This window comes from Xenia sp. Carnegie-2017, unplaced genomic scaffold (assembly GCF_021976095.1).
Source record: "Xenia sp. Carnegie-2017 unplaced genomic scaffold, XeniaSp_v1 HiC_scaffold_16, whole genome shotgun sequence".
Taxonomy (NCBI): Eukaryota; Metazoa; Cnidaria; class Anthozoa; order Malacalcyonacea; family Xeniidae; genus Xenia; species Xenia sp. Carnegie-2017.
The window spans coordinates 2,805,022-2,822,817 of record NW_025813469.1 but is presented as its reverse complement, the minus strand read 5'-3'; the positions used below and the strand labels follow the sequence as shown (position 1 = coordinate 2,822,817).

At 37.6% G+C, this 17,796-nt stretch overlaps 1 protein-coding gene and 1 long non-coding RNA gene across 3 annotated transcripts; one reads left to right on the top strand and one right to left on the bottom strand.

Moving 5' to 3' along the window:
* Positions 1 to 1,150: 1,150 nt before the first annotated feature.
* LOC124436956 lies at positions 1,151 to 2,604 on the bottom strand. Its single transcript, XR_006945552.1, has 2 exons — positions 2,533 to 2,604; positions 1,151 to 1,315 (listed from the first exon to the last, which is right to left on the bottom strand). It is a non-coding gene; the product is annotated as an uncharacterized LOC124436956 (long non-coding RNA).
* Positions 2,605 to 3,715: 1,111 nt separating this feature from the next.
* On the top strand, positions 3,716 to 16,683 carry LOC124435850 (guanine nucleotide-binding protein G(s) subunit alpha-like). Of its 2 annotated transcripts, none has more exons than XM_046985795.1 (13): positions 3,716 to 4,242; positions 4,346 to 4,418; positions 4,542 to 4,596; positions 4,720 to 4,839; positions 5,115 to 5,212; positions 10,452 to 10,506; positions 10,591 to 10,664; positions 12,115 to 12,173; positions 12,387 to 12,457; positions 12,549 to 12,598; positions 12,848 to 12,978; positions 13,870 to 13,958; positions 15,161 to 16,683. In XM_046985795.1, the coding sequence occupies exons 1-13, from the start codon at positions 4,104 to 4,106 to the stop codon at positions 15,305 to 15,307; spliced, it is 1,161 nt and encodes a 386-aa protein (XP_046841751.1). In that variant the 5' UTR covers positions 3,716 to 4,103; the 3' UTR covers positions 15,308 to 16,683. The 2 variants fall into 2 exon arrangements, with proteins under 2 accessions (XP_046841751.1, XP_046841752.1); XM_046985796.1 differs by having other exon boundaries at positions 3,718 to 4,242; positions 13,891 to 13,958.
* The last annotated feature ends 1,113 nt before the right edge of the window (positions 16,684 to 17,796 follow it).

Genomic DNA, 17,796 nt, shown 5'->3' with positions numbered 1-17,796 from the left:
CCTAACACCGAATAAATTACCAATAATTTATAAGGTAGTAATTATTGCTTCCATTTAAAGCCACGAATAACAACAAAATTAGCCTACAGGGCTTATGTCACGCGCGTGACGGGAGAATTGCCCTGTTCTTGTTAAGCATAAATATTTTCAGAGACGAATAGACGAATTTTAGGTATGCTCATACTTATTGCTGGATGGGCAAAAAGATTGGGGCGAGCACGTAAGGGACCTGGTGATATCTGTATACTTTTTTTTTGCACAGCGATTTTTAAACAGTTTAACTATCCAGACAATACAATTTAAAACGATTTATATTTTATGGACGAAAACTAGAAAAGTGAAAGCCAAGCGGTAAAAAACAGCAAGGACGAGAAAGAAAGCAAGCTTCGTTTCAGGTCAAATAATGCCATATAATAATCCTTTTAATAACCTCGCTTTCTTGGTCTTTACTGAGAAATATCGGACCTCTGTCTTTTTGTACAAACCTCGCCCTACGGGCTTGGTCTATACAAAAACATCTCGGTCCGCTATTTCTCCGTCAAGACCTCGCGTTCGATCATTAAGGGCTTATTAATTTTACTGTATCTAGCTAACTACCACATAAAATAAAAATAAAACAAAGCATGGTCTGAAAACTCAAATTTAATTTATAAAACAAGACGATTTAAATATTCTAATTTGAATTGTTTTGTTTTATAACTTTAAATTCGAGTTTACAAGATGAGCTTTTTCGTATTATATTTTATTTTATATCTTAAAAAATTATCAAGGTCAAGGATTGCAAAGTACAACATTTTCAAAGTGTTTACAAAAAATGTACTGTGTTGGGTGAATGCCAACTTGAATCCTATCATTAACATTCCAAATTGATGGAATTTTAAGGGCACGAAGCTCTTATCTGGAGCAAATGATAAATCGCACGCTCGCGAAAGAGACGCTATTCAAACTCAATACGTTGCGAAATATTTACAATTGTTGAAAGCTTTGTCTGTAAGCAGTGATCCAGAGATGCCATAACAACAGAGACCCCTGTTTTGGGAGAAGGAGGGTCGGTGAAGGTGGGATGAATGCAAGAATGCAATGCATGATGGGGGTGGTTTAAATTGTGCATGCTGGTTCTTCATTATTGTCAAAGTTATTCAAACATGTCTGCGGTTACAGTTTATTGTTAAAAAATGCCAAACTTCGTTCTAGTTAGTTCGTATTCTTCGATTATTTACAATACTCCTATTTCCGTATATCATAGTTTAGTTCATCGAAAAGCTTTATGGGTTTTTTTTGATGAGTTCTTAGTCCATACAGATGTGTCCATTCCCTGTGAATGTTGAATAGAATAGTTGAGAGATGACGAAAGCTTTCTACCAAATAACTATTGTCACACGTGACAACATCGAGTTTTACGCGTTTTACCACATTTTTGTGTTCTCGAAGTTTCCCACGAAAAAAAAATGAAAAATTCGCCGTTGGATACTGGGTTGTCAAATGTGCGTGGTTGTTTTATTGAAAAGCTTTTTATCTTTTGGAATTTGCTATGGTATTATTATGGTAACAATTTTGTCATTAAACGCCCTCTGTTATGGAAAATTAAGCTAACGTTGCGCGGGATCTTTAACACTTCGCGTTCCATGTTACGGAGGGTTCAAAACAACATTCATTGATGTACACACACACGATGATTAAAGGTCACGAAGTCGCCGGGGTATCGGCCTTTGGGCAATTTGACCGACCTCCTTCGGGTTTTTTTTGTATGACGACAGTCTAAATAAAGTTGTTGTTGTCTTTATGAAAATATGTTTTTTCTATCTTCTTTTACCTCGTCCAACATTTTGTTTCGAATTGCAAGCAGCGAATACTTGGTGTTTTTGAATAAAGGGGACGTTCATTCGCTCATATCGAACGAGTCGCGAAAAACACTGAATTTTGTAATTCATTCTGCAATATGCGTTAACTGTATTTGAGCTAAACTGCAAAAAGATTAAAGATAGGGCTGTCAGTGCTTTGATATCGTCGTTAAAGACTGTCTTCTTGACCGATAAGTACTTTACATTGTCCGCGTTCATCTTCCAACCTTCCTGGATTATTTTTAGAATGTTGTATCGCGCGAGTAACTGTCGCGAGTTAAATATAGGCAAAGATGGACAAATATAGCTAAGCTTGTGGTATATTAGTAATTCTATGTAGACAAAGGAATTATGAAATGTGTACTCAACAGTGAGTGTATTTAAATATCGAAATTCGTCTGTGTTTATTAATAAATGAATGATTGGCATCGTTTCCATGGCAACGACATGAATGATGACTCAGGATCATTCAACTTGCATTCAACGACACCGCCAACTTTGTTGCAACGCAACATGATAGCAAATAGCCAAATCGAAATTGACAAGCGTATTATATTCCGTTTTATTCGGCAAATATTTTCTCGTCGCGTATGTTTTCAATAAACAGTGTAAAATACAAGGTCTTTGCTTGCAGAAAGCATGCAAATACAACATATAAGAAGGAAAAAGTTTAATAATTGCCGTTTTTCACCTTTCATTTGTCTTCTTCGACTGACTCATTGCGAGAATGCCACGCGGGCTTCTCCCTGACGGAAATACCGACCAATCAGGACATCAGAAAATGACGAATGTCTGGAAATGGCGACCAGGTGTTTTTGGAATATAATTATAACGTGTGCAGAAGGCGATCAAAGCACAATGTTTAACGGCTCAAAACAGATGCGAAAATTTGCATTTGTATGAATTTAGCTTAACCTCTAGTACAGCAAATGTGAATGAACTGTGCCCCTATCACTTCAGTGATGCTTCAATAAAAAATGCCCAAGAGAAGAGGTTTGAAGTGTTCTAGGTCTTACTGTTTCGTATTTATATTTAGAACATGTCTGTTTATCTCTTAGCTCTTAGAGCTCGCTAAGATCATTGTTGCATGGTAACACGGAAATGCTTTGTTCGGGTCTCTGAGCTGCTAGTTTTGAAATGATTTGCGTTTCTTTTGGCCGCGTTGAAATGCATCTTAAATGGCCAAGTGTATGCTGGTTGAGTTTTGAAAAAAAGCCGACGTGACAAACTAATGACTTTTCTATTTTAGTTGCACCTTTTAATACAAATATGGACGTCATCTGAATAGCATTACATTCCAACTTATTTGCCGTTTCAAGTATTGTGTTTGTTCGTAACATTCTTTCGGGAACTGTCCATTTGAAGTTGTCAAACAACTTATTTGAGCGGTTACCTCATCGCTACGATATGCATCGTGATTCGTTTGGGAAATTTCATTTCGTCATACCAAAGTACAATTATGTGCAAGTATTTATGCCATGTTTTCAATTAGGGCCAGTGAAAAACGTCTTTGGAGAAAAATGAATGTAGCTATTGCTTGTATGACGATGCAAGCGAGAGTCTCAAGTTTGGTAAAAGTTAACCAACAAGCTGTTCATACTGCAAGTTCGTGAATGAAATTTGATAGCCAAAGTTTGCCCTTCCTAGTTACGAGATGTTTTTCTCGGAACCATCACAGTGAAATGTCTACTTTTCATAAGTTTTATAAGATCTTCGATGCTTTGGAACCTAAGCTGCTAAAACTGCAACTCTTGCGTTATAAAAAGAGCGATTTATCCTATCAAATTCATGTCATTATTGTTTCAACTAGAGCTTAAAATAGCTCGCTGCTATAAATAGATTCACCAGTTGGCATGCGCTGTTGAGCGATACTTTTCTATGATATGCAAAGCGTTGATACTGACAGAAACACGGTCGCAAATTGCATCGCTTTCTTGACAAAAGAAAGAGCTGAAATTTGATGTTTTCGATACTGTAAGTAGGGTGTTGTATCTGCTAAGCTTTTCACCGCGTCCATTCTGCAAAATATGGTCAAATTTCAATGAAAATCGGACGAAGTTCTTCGCTCTAATTATGTTGGGCCAAATATTGGCTGCATACAATCAAACCAACAGCACATGCGCAGAAGACACACCCTAAAACAACGACGAACGGGCGCTCAGAGCGACTGACTGCTTGCCATCTTCAACGAGCCTCGCAAAGTTTTTACTCAAAACTACAACGGGGGCGTTCTCCGTTTTTGCTGCTCGCACTTTTAGTGCGATGGGGTGTTTTGGACCAGGGCAGACAGAGCAACAGAAAGAAGAGCGTAAGCAACAAAAACACAACAACAAGGAAATCGAGAGACAGTTGAAAAAAGATAAACTAGCATTTCGAGCTACACATCGCCTCCTTTTGCTTGGTAACATATTTAAACGTCTTTCTCGTTGTTTTATTGAGTCTAAAGGAGGACCATGGTTTGGACTATCGAATGGCGTTCATATTTCTTCTTTATTTTCGTTAAGGGGCCGGAGAATCGGGCAAGAGTACAATCGTTAAACAGATGCGAATTCTTCACGTCAATGGCTTCGACGAAATGTAAGTCTTCGAGTTTACGTCTCTTTGGTGAGATACGGCCGTGTTATATGGCGATATTTCCTTGTCTCTTGCATCCATCATTTGATATCAAGCTAAAAGAGTTGTATGCTGTCGTATTTTAAGGGAAAAAAAGCAAAAAGTTGAGGATATCAAACGAAATATTCGCGATGCAATATTGGTACGTATGAGCTGAAATTTATAGTGCCCTCATTACAACTAGCAACGCAAAGTCTCTGGCAAGCTTTATCAACTCGTAGGCGCTTCTCTCGTCAATAATATAATGTATTTGTCGTATTTGTAGACGATTACAGGGGCTATGAGCACTCTAACACCGCCTGTTAAGATAGGGGATCCCGAGAATCAGAGTCGTGTAGACTACATACACGAAGTGGCCACAGCACCCGATTTTGATTACCCACCGGTAAGTGAAATATGTTATATTTTTGTGAATGTTTACGTCGGAGGACCGTGATTTGTTTGAAATCGATGGCCCTGGCGTAGAAGCAAACTTTTGAGGCTAAAATCGTGCACAAATCTGCTCGTCAAGCGTGTTAATATCAAGCCAATTGCAACACGATTTGTGGCCAAAGAGAGTTGCTTCCACGACCATAGCGACACCGCTGCTTCCATGGAAGAGCCTTATGTGTTGTTGTTTCAATTAGGCGTACGCGAACGTTTCTCTTGTGCGTTTTGTAGGATTTTTTCGATGGGGCAATGGTACTGTGGAAGGATAGCGGAGTTCAAGAGTGCTTCGAACGGTCCAATGAATATCAACTCATAGATTGTGCTCAATAGTAAGTGAAATTTTGTTAAGCTAGTCTCGTTATAAGCGAAAATATTCGGTGTACAATTCGCCGGCCGAGTAGCAACCGAAGCATAATAGTTACAATGTTTCGCGACATTTCCCACACCAAATTGTTCTTCGGTCTTCTGATGGAAACCATTAGAACAAATTAGTTTCGCGAAGCAAATTTGCGACATTTCGTGTGTATCAACATGGGGCTTTCGCTCGCCTTTGACGAACGGTGAAATCTACGATGTTTATAATTTGACAAACGCTCAAATGAATGCCATATTTGCTGCGCGAAAACCGAGCTTGTTAGGGGAAAAGACTAGATATTCCAGCTTCAATTGTGTTTGTTTTGGAGGGAATTCGAAACAGCCGAAAACAATATTTTCATTTTTATTGTGTATGAGACGATCTAAGCTCGCTTAGTGGGCTTAAAATGTTGCTCAAGCTTCTTTGCAAAGAGGCAGCATAAGCGATGTCACTTGCACGCGTGCATTTCGACTGATCTCGTTCATCTTTTCGTTCGCGTACTTGATCAAGGAATGACGCAGTATTGTTGCTAGGACTGTTTGCATCAAACTTTCCCTGCTTGTCGCCATGCATTGCTGTCAAAGTTCCAAGGTTTATTCAAATACCCTTATTCGTTTCTACGCTGACAACAGAGCATTTCTGCTCCGATTTTAGCTTAGTCTTAGAAGCGAAAGTGCAAACTATTTTCAAATCCACCTCCGCTTTTGCTGGGCTGCACAAGTCAAGGAAAGGATTATCATTCTTAGGTTTTCGTTTTCCTGTTCAGTAATCTTAAGCTATCGCTGCCAGCCTTGAACCTATTGACAGTGGATTATGCTTCCTAAGCTGGTGCTATTTTAAGGACTTAATTGCAACAAGCAAACGTGAAAATACAGATGTATTTGACAATCTTTCTTCAATGTTTTGTAGCTTGAACCACTCCATTCTATGACAAGGGTAGTATGGTTTTAGCCGGAGGACTTTGAATCCCCATGCATGTATTGAATTTTGGTCATGTTGATTTATTTGCCCTGATTCCTAATAAACTTTCTTGGAAACATGGTCAGATCTTTCTTGTAACAACTCCTTTGATATTGCTGTATTCTGGTCGACTTTGCTGTTATGTGAGAGTATGCTTGTTGTACGGGAAAATTGAATTTGTTTAGCCAAGAAAGCTCTTAACTTGATGGTCGATATACGAGTTTTCAAGTTGTATGTTGGTGTTGTGTTGGTTTTGAACATTTGTTTTCATGCCCAGAATTTAGCTCGATGAAAGTGAAAGGCTTGCTGTGTTTTAGCCATGGATTTGTGACATATCTTGTTTCGTCTATAGTTAAGTAAAGATTTCAAGTTTTTGATAAACCAGGTTGTATTGTTTCAACTACAATACCTGGTTCCTGATAAACTATTTGAGACGTACAATTGCCTCTCTGGCTGTTCATGTTTTTGCTTCGGTATTATGTCCTATAGGATTTCAGTGATGCAATTTGTGGTTGCTGGGTGACTTTGAGACTCTGGCCCTTGAGGGGTGAAAGGGCAAGGACATGAGAGCTGTTCCTTTTGCAGTTTGTAAGTAGTAATGTGTGAAAATGTATTTTGTCTTTGTTTGAAGTTCTTCCAGAGGGGGTGTAATTGTTGCTGACAACATTTTCATCAACTTTATTCAGGTTGGTCATGTTATGAATGCTTAAGCTTTGCATGTTTGGTGAGACCCGAATCCCTACACTTACAACCCCCTATTACCCCCTACCACTAGAGACCCACCACCAGACTCTCTTCTTCCCATCCCCCTCCATCGACATCTAGGAGATAGGTTTCTAAATCATTTCGTGTACGTTAAGTGTCGTGTTTCGTGGATCAATTTACTGAAATATTTCAACGTCTTTATAACTTTAACAATCACTGCCTACGCTGACAACAAATCATTTCTTTCCTGCTCGATCTATTCCTCTTCCCTTAAACATTAACAAACATCGAGCGCTTACGCTGAGATACCGTCACGTGACGGGGGTTAGATAGTTTGAAATCCATAATTGAAAAGAAATTTTAAAATATTACGATGAAGAAAATCACGTAGAATAGTATGCTCGGAGAATGTTTTAATTTCAGGGGGGGTGGTTGATCAGGAACCATATTATAGGAGTTGATACTAAACAATGTTACAAGCGTTGCTCTCAAATGTTGCGCTTCTCTGTTGGTAAGGCTTACGAAGGAATGGATTCTTATTCAGTGATTGCTTGAATTCGTCTTTGAATATCGTTACAAGTAAATTAATTTTTGCTTAACAATGATATTGAGGTCAATCGACTAACACCGACCTAGTTCACTTTCGAAATGGTGTCTTGGGTTGAGTGCTTAAAAGATTTTAGTATTAACTTAGTACACCAGTACTTTGCTTCATTACCATGAGTAACGACTTGCTTTCAAAGTAAAATTCAGACCAGGTAGAAGCTTCTTCGTGTGATAGATTCAATTAAATTCTATCAGACGTCGCAAATGTGTTAGTGCCCTGTTAACTTGATTGCTTTGACGAGACCTATTGTCACTTGTTTATATGCATAGTCCTGTATGGATTATCTTGTAGTCCACTGTTAGGGTTATTGCTAGTTAAGGCTTGCTAGTTTAGTGGATTAGATCAGGATCAGCTTTATCGTTGATTAGAAAGAGTGGAGTACAATCAGTGATAGGATTTGGAAATTCCCTATTTAGGAAATTTCTATTCTTCACTTTTAACTTTCAGTCAATTCTGTTGCTATTATTGATGTTTTCCTACTGGTCAAAATACCTGAAACTACGATTTAAGCCTGGCAAATTGGCAATTACACATACGTATGATTTGGTCCAATAATATCTTATTCTCGATTGGTCAAGTAATATTCACTTTTTATCTGCCAAATTTATCACTAAAGTGAATGTTACATACCATGAAGTAACGAAAATCAAAATACAAATATTTTCCTATCGGTATAATCATGTCTGACGAGTTAAACTTTGCAATGAGTTTCGACCTCTGCATGCCTAAGGCAATACCTTACTAAACTTACATTTAAGACATTACATTTAAACTTACATTTAAGACATTACGAGTAATCGTCAATAAGCGGATGCTGAAAAGTTTGCTTAGTATTTTTTGATTTAATTTTTGTACTAGTCGAGTGATTCTGTTGAACAGGAAACAGTCTTCGAGGTAATGTTTCCCCCCCTCTAGAAAGCCGCGCTTTCACAATGAAATAACTGCTCTCCAACAAAACCGTCTGTGCTCGTTGCTTTGACGTTAATATTGGCTATAGCTCATGGTACTCAATACAAAGTACTTTATTAGCACGAGTATAAGTCTCTTTATTCAAAGCACTTAAAACCGCACGCTATTTTTAGTTGCTTTTCGTTATTCACACTTACGTATTGTCGTCTACGATTCATTATGAATATATATATCTTCTCAAAACTCATATTTGCAAAACACTTGAGGCGTTCTAGTCAAAACAACGGCGGGCGAGAACATGTGTCGGAAGTATTCTCGAAACCACGATGACTATTGCCCAAAATAGAAAGTCTATTTATTTTGACCTTGAAGTGTTCGTTTCTGGTGAATGGGGCGATTTTCCCCGCCTTTATTTCCGATTTCAGATCACTTTTCAAAGCATCGCTGCACACGTCTTGCATGTCGCTTTGACATGTGGGCATCGTTTGGCGTTTTAATGCATAGCAATTTCGAAGTTGTGAACGCATGCTTTCTAATTAAGCGAGACAATTTTCACGTTTTTCGAAGGCATCGCTTTGAACCTCGAACATACGAACCGCGTGTTTTCAAAATCGAATGTTGTTTATATGTATATAGTATATGGGCAAGTTCGGTTGCAAATTTTTATCTTTATATTGTATGGCTAAGTTAAATTTCATAAACTTTACACCTAAAGCTTCTATGAACTTTTTAAACTCCAAATTCGAAGTAACTTCGCTACCTCGTACAAACGTAATGATGTTCATCTACACCCCGACCCTTATTGTGTTTTTAATGTACGTATTTTCACTTACCGTTGTTTGCCCAGCACGAGTCCAGAGCAGCCAGGTTTAATTTAGTTTGGGAACTATTTTCTCAAAAGGAAAGAGCTTTGTTTGGGCGTTTTCTCAGTCCTGTGGTTAAATTGGCTCATTGGAACATTCCATTTATTCTAATTTCTTCGTGTTAGTTCCTTTTCAAGTAATTATTTATATTTATAACTTCGTATGATATCCTTCTTAATTTCTCACTATTTTTTTCATCAACATGCTGCCATATTCTTACATTTCATTTTAAAAATCGCATTTTTGTGATGTGTGGTTTTTCTGCCGTTGGATCCGATTCTAAAGTAAATGTTGTTCTCTGTGCTTCAGTGTATAATCAGACTTTATCGTCAGCTATCACTGCGGGGTTTCGGCTTCTATCTAATTCTATTGCGAATTCTTCAAGTTGGCCAAGTCCTATCAAATTTTTTAGTCAATTTTCACCGGGCTTGCATCAGATCAACGGTCAGTTCTCGTCGTGATCAGATCATATCATAAAAAATGATTGCTAATTCAAGAATTTTGAGTCAATTCTATTTTTTATCTGACTTGTTCTATATTTACCCTTGTGTTCTATATTTGCTCTTTTTACACTCCGTGAAGATTCTTTGTTCTAGTTTAAAAATGGAAATCCTGACCCTCAAATTTGTATTGTTATATATTTGCGATATCTTCAACGTTTACCCACGGGGCTTTTTTGTTTTTCGATGCTTGTGTTCATTTCAAACTAAAGCAGGCATATTGCGCGAAGTTTTGTCACTTGCTGAGGATTTGAATGTAAAATAATTGCTATCTTTAAATGCGTGGGGATTTTGATGGCCCCCTTGGATGATATGATTGCGTAACTCGGATAAAGGACGTAAAGTGGGAATAAAACGAGGGAATTTGTTTGAAAACGTTTGAAATTGAAAACCGAAAAACATGCTCGAAACATTTCAAGCGTTTTATTTGAGTATTTGAAAAAGTCGTAGATATTAACTCATTGGAAAAAGTTTGCCATACATGCGTAGTATAGACGTAATCCATGTTTATGCCATCCAGGTATAGCTATATATATATATAGGTCAGTTGTTATTCTGTCTTATCCTTACTTGTACTTCGTCAAAAACTATTTCGCGATCCTTTGACATGAACACGTGTCGCTGTCGTTGTGGAAAGGAAAACATTTTAATTCGACGTTCTTTCTTTAGTTTTTTAGACAGGATAGATTTAGTTCGACAACCATCGTACATGCCATCGGATCAGGTAAGATGAGACAGGAGGAGACTCGGGACGAAGTATGACTTCTCTTTCTATAGTTGTTCTCATATTTTTTGTTGGACACTCTAGGATTTGCTAAGATGTCGTGTCCTAACGTCCGGTATTGTCGAAACGAAATTTCAAGTTGATAAAGTTAATTTCCAGTGAGTGTTTTTACTTGTTTATTTTGTTTCATATCTTTGCGCATTCAGCCACATGGATTGCGATTGGTTGATTGCATTCATCCACGTGGATTGTGATTGGTTAAATGCCTTCGTTCACGTGGATTGTGATTGGTTAAATGCATTCGTTCGCGTGGATTGTGATTGGTTAGATGCATTCATCCACGTGGATTGTGATTGGTTAAATGCATTTGTTCACGTGGATTGTGATTGGTTAGATGCATTCATCTTCGTGGATTGTGATTTGTAAATTGCATTCATTCAAACGGATTGTGATTGGTTAAATGCATTCATCCACATAGATTGTGATTTGTAAATTGGACTCATCCAAAGGGATTGTGATTGGTTAAATGCATTCAGCCACATGAATTGTGATTGGTTAAGCGCATTTATTCACAGGGATTGTTATTGGTAAATACTTTCATTCACAGGGATCGTGATTGGTCAAATGCAATCATTCGCAAGGATTGTGATTGAATAAAGGGCATATGAGTTTACTACTTAAATTTTAGTTTCATTTAACAGAACTTTGAAAATGACAGTGTATTTTTTAAAACAGTTTGTGCATATCTCTTTTCATTCTCGAAATAATGATGTTTTTGTAATGTCCGATCCATACAACTTTCTACGTCATTTTGCATAATGAGAATTTGAAGTAGCAGGTATATTTGCCGATATATTACCTCAACCGAGCAGGGTTCCCTTCATTGTGAAGAGTTAATGGTATAAGCAATTGCATGATCATTTCAACCAAAAGTTGACTTGAATATAAAAGATGTTTGAAACTTTGCAGGGACTCGTGCAAAATGACGTAGAAAGTTGCATAGATCTGACATTACAAAAACTTCAATATTTCGAGAATGAAAAGAGATATTCACAAACTGTTTTAAAAATACACGGTCATTTTCAAAGTTCTGTTAAATGAGACTATAATTTAAATAGTAAAATTTTTAAGTCATATGCCCTTTAAAAGTGAGATGGAGTGTATAATTGCGGCATTGAAATGAGCTCCAATAATATAGCTATTCTTACTTGGGCCAATCAGCAAACCTTTTATATGAAGTGCTCAACTATCTGTTTACGTGCGTTTTCTCATTTTACAGAGTTTATTTGACTGCTGTTTCTTTGTTTGTTTGGTGTTGCTTTTTTGAAAAACAGTAATATTTCCTCCTTTAAAAATGATCTTAAGAATACAATGATTTAAAAACTGGCTCACAATGTTCTTTAAAATGTTGCGAGCTATATTTTGGTGGCCTGTGACCGAAGTACCAAGCTACCGTACACACCAGTTTTACTTACCAACTTTCAAGACAGACTGACCGACTCAATTGACGAGGCAGAATGGACGTTTTCACTTGCAGACGACAATCTTTTTAACTGGCGGACCGAAAAAGTATCCAGACTTAATTTCTTTTTTTCTTTCCTTTGCTAGTATGTTTGATGTAGGAGGTCAAAGGGACGAAAGAAGGAAATGGATTCAGTGTTTTAATGGTATGCACATTATTTCCAACATTGAGGATTTTTATTTCCAACATTGAGGATTTTTATTTCCAACATTGAGGATTTTTATTTCCAATGCCGTCGATCTTCCGAGGAGCTGATGTAGCTAATGAAATGTTTTAGACACGACAAGTGATGACAGAAATGTCGGGGTCAGTAATGACAATCACTTTAAATTTTAAGTGTTCCGCATTTTTCTTTCAGATGTCACTGCGATTATTTATGTGGTGGCATGCAGTAGCTACAACCTGGTCCTGAGAGAGGATCCCAGTCAGGTGAGCATTTTTTTGCATGAAATATGTTTCTTGTTACTCGGGTTTCGATGGAAATCAATTTTCCTGACCATCTTTTTTTTTCATTTCGCAGAATCGATTACGAGAATCGTTGGATTTATTCAAAAGTATTTGGAACAATAGGTACACCTAGTTGAGGTTTTTATGAATAGCTTATGAATCGAATTTGTCATTTAAAACTTTTTTAAAAACATTTTGTTGGCCTCGATTACACTGTTCTGTTTTTCAATTAGTTCGTACCGAGACTTAGCTTTTGAATTTTAAATGCTGTTTATTTTGTATTTGATAATATAACATGGAAGACTCTTCTTTTCTTGCATTCTCTTGCGTCAGTTTTGAACGTGCGTTGATTGCGCATTTTTATTTCTGTAGATGGTTAAAGACGATTTCAGTAATATTATTTTTAAACAAGCAAGACCTTCTACGTGATAAAGTTCGAGCAGGCAAATCAAAAATCGAAGATTATTTTCCCGATTTCGCGAGATACAGAACACCACCTGACGGTAAGCTGGGTTTGTCTGGGACTTGGCTAACTGGGAGGAAGGAGGTTTAGGGATGTCTAACTGACTGGTGTATGTTGCTAGTGCAACGTTGCCCTACCGATTAGGGGTTAAGTGTAAGGTTGTCTATCACTGGTGTTTGTGACTAGAGGGTAAGTGTAAGGTAATTTGTGACTGTAGGGTAAATGTAAGGTTGTCTTTGACTGGTGTTTGTGACTGAATGGTAAATGTAAGGTTGTCTTTGACTGGTGTTTGTGACTGAATGGTAAATGTAAGGTTGTCTTTGACTGGTGTTTGTGACTGAATGGTAAATGTAAGGTTGTCTATGACTGGGGGGTAAATGTAAGGTTGTCTGTGACTGGGAGATAAATGTAAGATTGTATATGACGAGTGTTTGTGACTGGAGGGTAAGTGTAAGGATGTCCATGAACTGTGTTTGTGACCGGGGGAGTGAGTGTAAGGTTGTATATGATTGGTGTTTGTGACTTGAGGGGTAAATGTAAGGTTGTCTATGACTGGTGTTTGTGACCGGGGAGTGAGTGTAAGGTTGTATATGATTGGTGTTTGTGACTTGAGGGTAAATGTAAGGTTGTCTATGACTGGTGTTTGTGACTTGAGGGGTAAATGTAAAGTTGTATGTGACTGGTGTTTTGACTGGAGGGTAAGTGTAACTGTGTAAGGTTGTTTATGATTGGTGTTATTGACTGAGCGGTGAGTGTAAGGTTGTCTTCGACTTTTGCTGGTGACTAAGGGTATGTGAAAGGCTCCTTTCGACGGGGATTTTTTTGACCGGGTTAAGAGTGAAGGTGTCTTCCTATGATAATTATATTATATTTCAAAGCTTGCTACGTATGTTTTTTTGTCTGGTACCATACTTTTGTCAACATCATGTAGAAATAACGAATCGTCTTTCAGCAACGGCCGAACCAGATGACGACGAACAAGTAACTCGAGCGAAATATTTTATCCGAGACGAATTTCTAGTAAGTTGCCATTGATTTTTCTTTGCGTGCTTTATTCAAACGTTTGCTGAACGAGCAAGGATGACTGGGGCTCGTCTTTTTTCAAACTATCGATGGGGAAACGAGATTTCATAATGCTCTATACTTATTTATTCATACTCAAATGTTAGTTGATAATGAAAATGGCGGCTTTTATTTTCGGTCGTTGGATTTGCCTAATCCGGGACTTATACATTCATTACGTATTGATTGAAAGCGGTGGTGATTGGCTTGTTATTTTGTTTGTCCGAGTTGAAGAGAACACCGTCCGGTAAGGTTGAAGTTTTTGCTCAGTGTGCAATTTTTTATTGTTGTGCAACAGTTTTTTCTTCATTATCTACAGATTAACTGTGAGTTTTTATGGGGGGTTTTCGTGAGGAAGAGTTGAAAGTTTCTATCTTTGAAAATTTAAATTTCATAGAAATGAGAAAGTTTGTATTTTGTTTTACGACGCCAAAATATCTTGTAATGTTTTGTTCATTTCGGTTTTCAACAAAAATTATCAAGTTTTTGCTGTTTCCATGTTTAACTAGTAAAATTGAAATTTTCATTACACCCTCATTAAGATTTGGATTGTATTATTTACTGCATGTACCATGTGATCCAAAAACGTCCAATCAAATGTCCATAATTAAAATTGATTAATATGCTCGGCCTTAAAGATTCAGTCATATTTGACAGTAAAGAAGATATTGGTTAACGTTTTAGTAGTTAAAAGCAGTGCTGTAGAAGTGGGAGGACGCTTGGGGGAGGAGCCCCCCTTCTACCTTTAAATTGGGTTATTTTAAAAGGGCACTATTGACAAAAACGTCAAGAGAGCCCCCCCCACATCTGATAAATTTAGTTCTACAGCACTGGTTACAAGCGTTAGTTGTATGTAAAAAAATGAATTCCGCCATCTCTCAATGGTGCAAAACAAAGATCTCCTAAATACATGCGTCAATTGTTTGCTATGTATCATGCTGAGAAGTTAATCGATTAAATAAGTGTTATTATGATACAAGAAGATTTTTGAAGTGCCGCCATATTTGAAATTCGACATGGTTTTCTATGTCATCGGAATGGGGTTTGACGAAGTGTGGTTTCGAAGAGTTTTGTGTCCCGCGTGGCTATTAATTTGAAGGTGTTTGGAGTTGTGGTTTGCTCTATTTGATTGTGTCTAATATCTATTCCTTGTTGTGTAGCGGATCAGTACGGCGAACGGTGATGGTAAACATTATTGTTATCCACATTTTACATGCGCTGTTGACACGGAAAACATCAGACGAGTATTTAATGATTGTCGTGATATCATACAGCGAATGCATCTTCGCCAATATGAACTGCTCTGACTTGGGTGCACCATAGGAGATTTAGGACACGATGGCCTTGCCAGCAACTGAACTCTAAATTTGAACTGGATGCCGAGGTCATGAGGTGGACTAAATCTTCGTGTAGTTTGGATCCCGTGTGAATAAGTAAATATAATTATTAGATTTATATATGAACGCCCGACGTGGAGCTACGAGTGTTAATTTGCTGACGACGAGCGCGATTCAATGGATGTGAAATTTTATCTCGTCGTACGCGTCGGGGCAGAAAATCGAACAGACCTCCTCTCTCCCCACCCGTCCGTCCGTTGTTGAATAATGTAATTGGATAGTCAATATGCGCATGCGCTTTGTACAAAGTCTTCTGACCGCTTCTGCGGCGGTCAACAATTCGTTTGAGTAAAACTGATAAATCAGTTAAAATAGTACGGTCTGTTTACGGAAGTGCAAGAACCGTAATACACAAAGGTCCTCCCTTCTCCCTCTTTCTCTTTTAGTACTTTGATATCAATCAATAATACTTTAGCCAATGTTGATTTAATTTAAGAATTGATTTGAATAATCCGACATTTGTACATCGTCAAGTTCTAATTGGCTATTCGAGTGAATCTTATCACGTGGTTAAATATCATCTGCGACGTTTATAGATGCTCTCTGGGTCATTTTCAAATTGGTTTATAGGGAAGGTTTGATTTTGTTGCCGTTATACAAGGCATACTAAAAACGACAACTCGAGTTATTGCAAGTTCAACTTTTAGGAAATGAGAAGCAGTCGGATAATATCTTTGTATGTTTTATTTTGGTCGGCAAATTGGTCTTGAATATTCGATAATTGTAGATGTCTAGTGATTGTCCTTTTTGCCGACTCCATGTTTCTCATCATCCAGAAGGTGAAAGCTTGACTTGATCAATTTTTCTCTTCTTTGCCGCATGTTACTGGGGTAGATGGGGTTATACACGTCTAGCTTACTCAAGTCAGTTTACGATGTAGGGGGAGGGATAAACTTGTTTTCATAAAGACTGCGGTTCTTGCACTTCCTTAGATCATTGTCCTAAATCAAAGGAAATTTCCTATAATTCCAAGATGCTGGTTCATCTCAAATAAGTCCACGAACTTAGTTGGTGTCCTGGCACACACGCATGTAGAGAGACTTTATGCGAGAGAAACTTTAGCGCGACGAAAATATGGAGAGAGCAGTTGGACTACTGTTAAGGTAGCATAATAGGCTTTAATGAATGATACACCGTTGACCAATTTGTAAATTCTCCTTACTGCTCACCAGGTGTAATAGTGTAAGTGTATCATAGTGAAAGGATAATGTGAATTCTGTATTCGATCGAACGTAGCTAAAATTCGCTTTAAGTAAGTAAATTCTAGTAAAAGTATCAATAGCAAATCATGTTGTGTCGGTGTGTGTTTGTTTATCTCTTTGTATGCTGTATTTTTGACTCTTTCAACTCGAAGAAAACAGTTCAATTTGAAATGAAGAAAAAAGCCTGCATTTGAAATTGTTTGGTAGGGAACGTCAAACGTTCCACTTGTCTACGGACATTGGCCACCGGCATTTGATTTAGATTGAATCTGATCGCTGCGGGGATCTCATTTACATCAGAGATTTAAATGATTTCTAAAACGTTTCACTTGTGTTCGAACGATTTGATACTCTCAAATCTTCATCTTGCTGCCATCTTTGTTTGTACGTCACGTTCTTGAACAGCCAAACAAAAGTAGTTTAAATATTTTAAATGGCCTTAATGGTAAATCTTGCTTGATTTTCGTGTCTTCAAAGATACATGTCTTGATCATGCGCATTCGTGTGGCATGACCGTCGACGAAGCATTTTTTAAATTAATGGTAAATTTTTTCGTGCTTATTCTATGTGAATCTTATATATTGGGATTATTAAGTGTAAAAACTTTCTTGCTTCATTTACTTTCTTTTGGAATATAATGCATGCTTAGCTGCATTTAAACTGATAGATTTAATAAATCTTGCATTGATCTGTCTTCAAATTACATGCAGTCCTAAAGAATTGTGGACTTTCAAACCCCTCCACAAGGCATGCCCCTACCACCCACCCACCCTACGTCCATTTAAGGATCGTGGAATATTTTGTGCAATTAGATAATATTTCAGACTTTTGCATGTAGCAATTTCTATTGGCTTTGCCGCAGGTCGAAAGTAACGAAAAGTGCATAATTTTATGTTTCTTATAAATGTGCACTACAGCTGCCATATGGAATCACTGAATGCCCACGCATGATGCACGTGTTAAGCCCTGTTTACATGAGACCGGTACGAAGTCAAACCGGTGCCAGTTCGTGTCGGTTATAGTATATAATCGGTAGTGAATTTTATGATATTATTCGATCGAATTGAGGAGAATTTGTAGCTCGTGAACTTGATGACAAACTTGACTACGGTGTTAAATATAAGGCCTGTTTCAAACGTCGAACTTCCCTTGAGACGAATGCATTTGAAATACAAGATAATTGGGAATTTTACCACA

Bases quoted from the DNA above. Each gene is read 5' to 3' on its own strand.
- LOC124435850 (XM_046985795.1), top strand. From the start codon at position 4,104: ATGGGGTGTTTTGGACCAGGGCAGACAGAGCAACAGAAAGAAGAGCGT. The intron at 10,665-12,114 runs GTGAGTGTTTTT...TTCCTTTGCTAG, and splicing joins GTTGATAAAGTTAATTTCCA to TATGTTTGATGTAGGAGGTC. The intron at 12,599-12,847 runs GTACACCTAGTT...TTATTTCTGTAG, and splicing joins AAAAGTATTTGGAACAATAG to ATGGTTAAAGACGATTTCAG.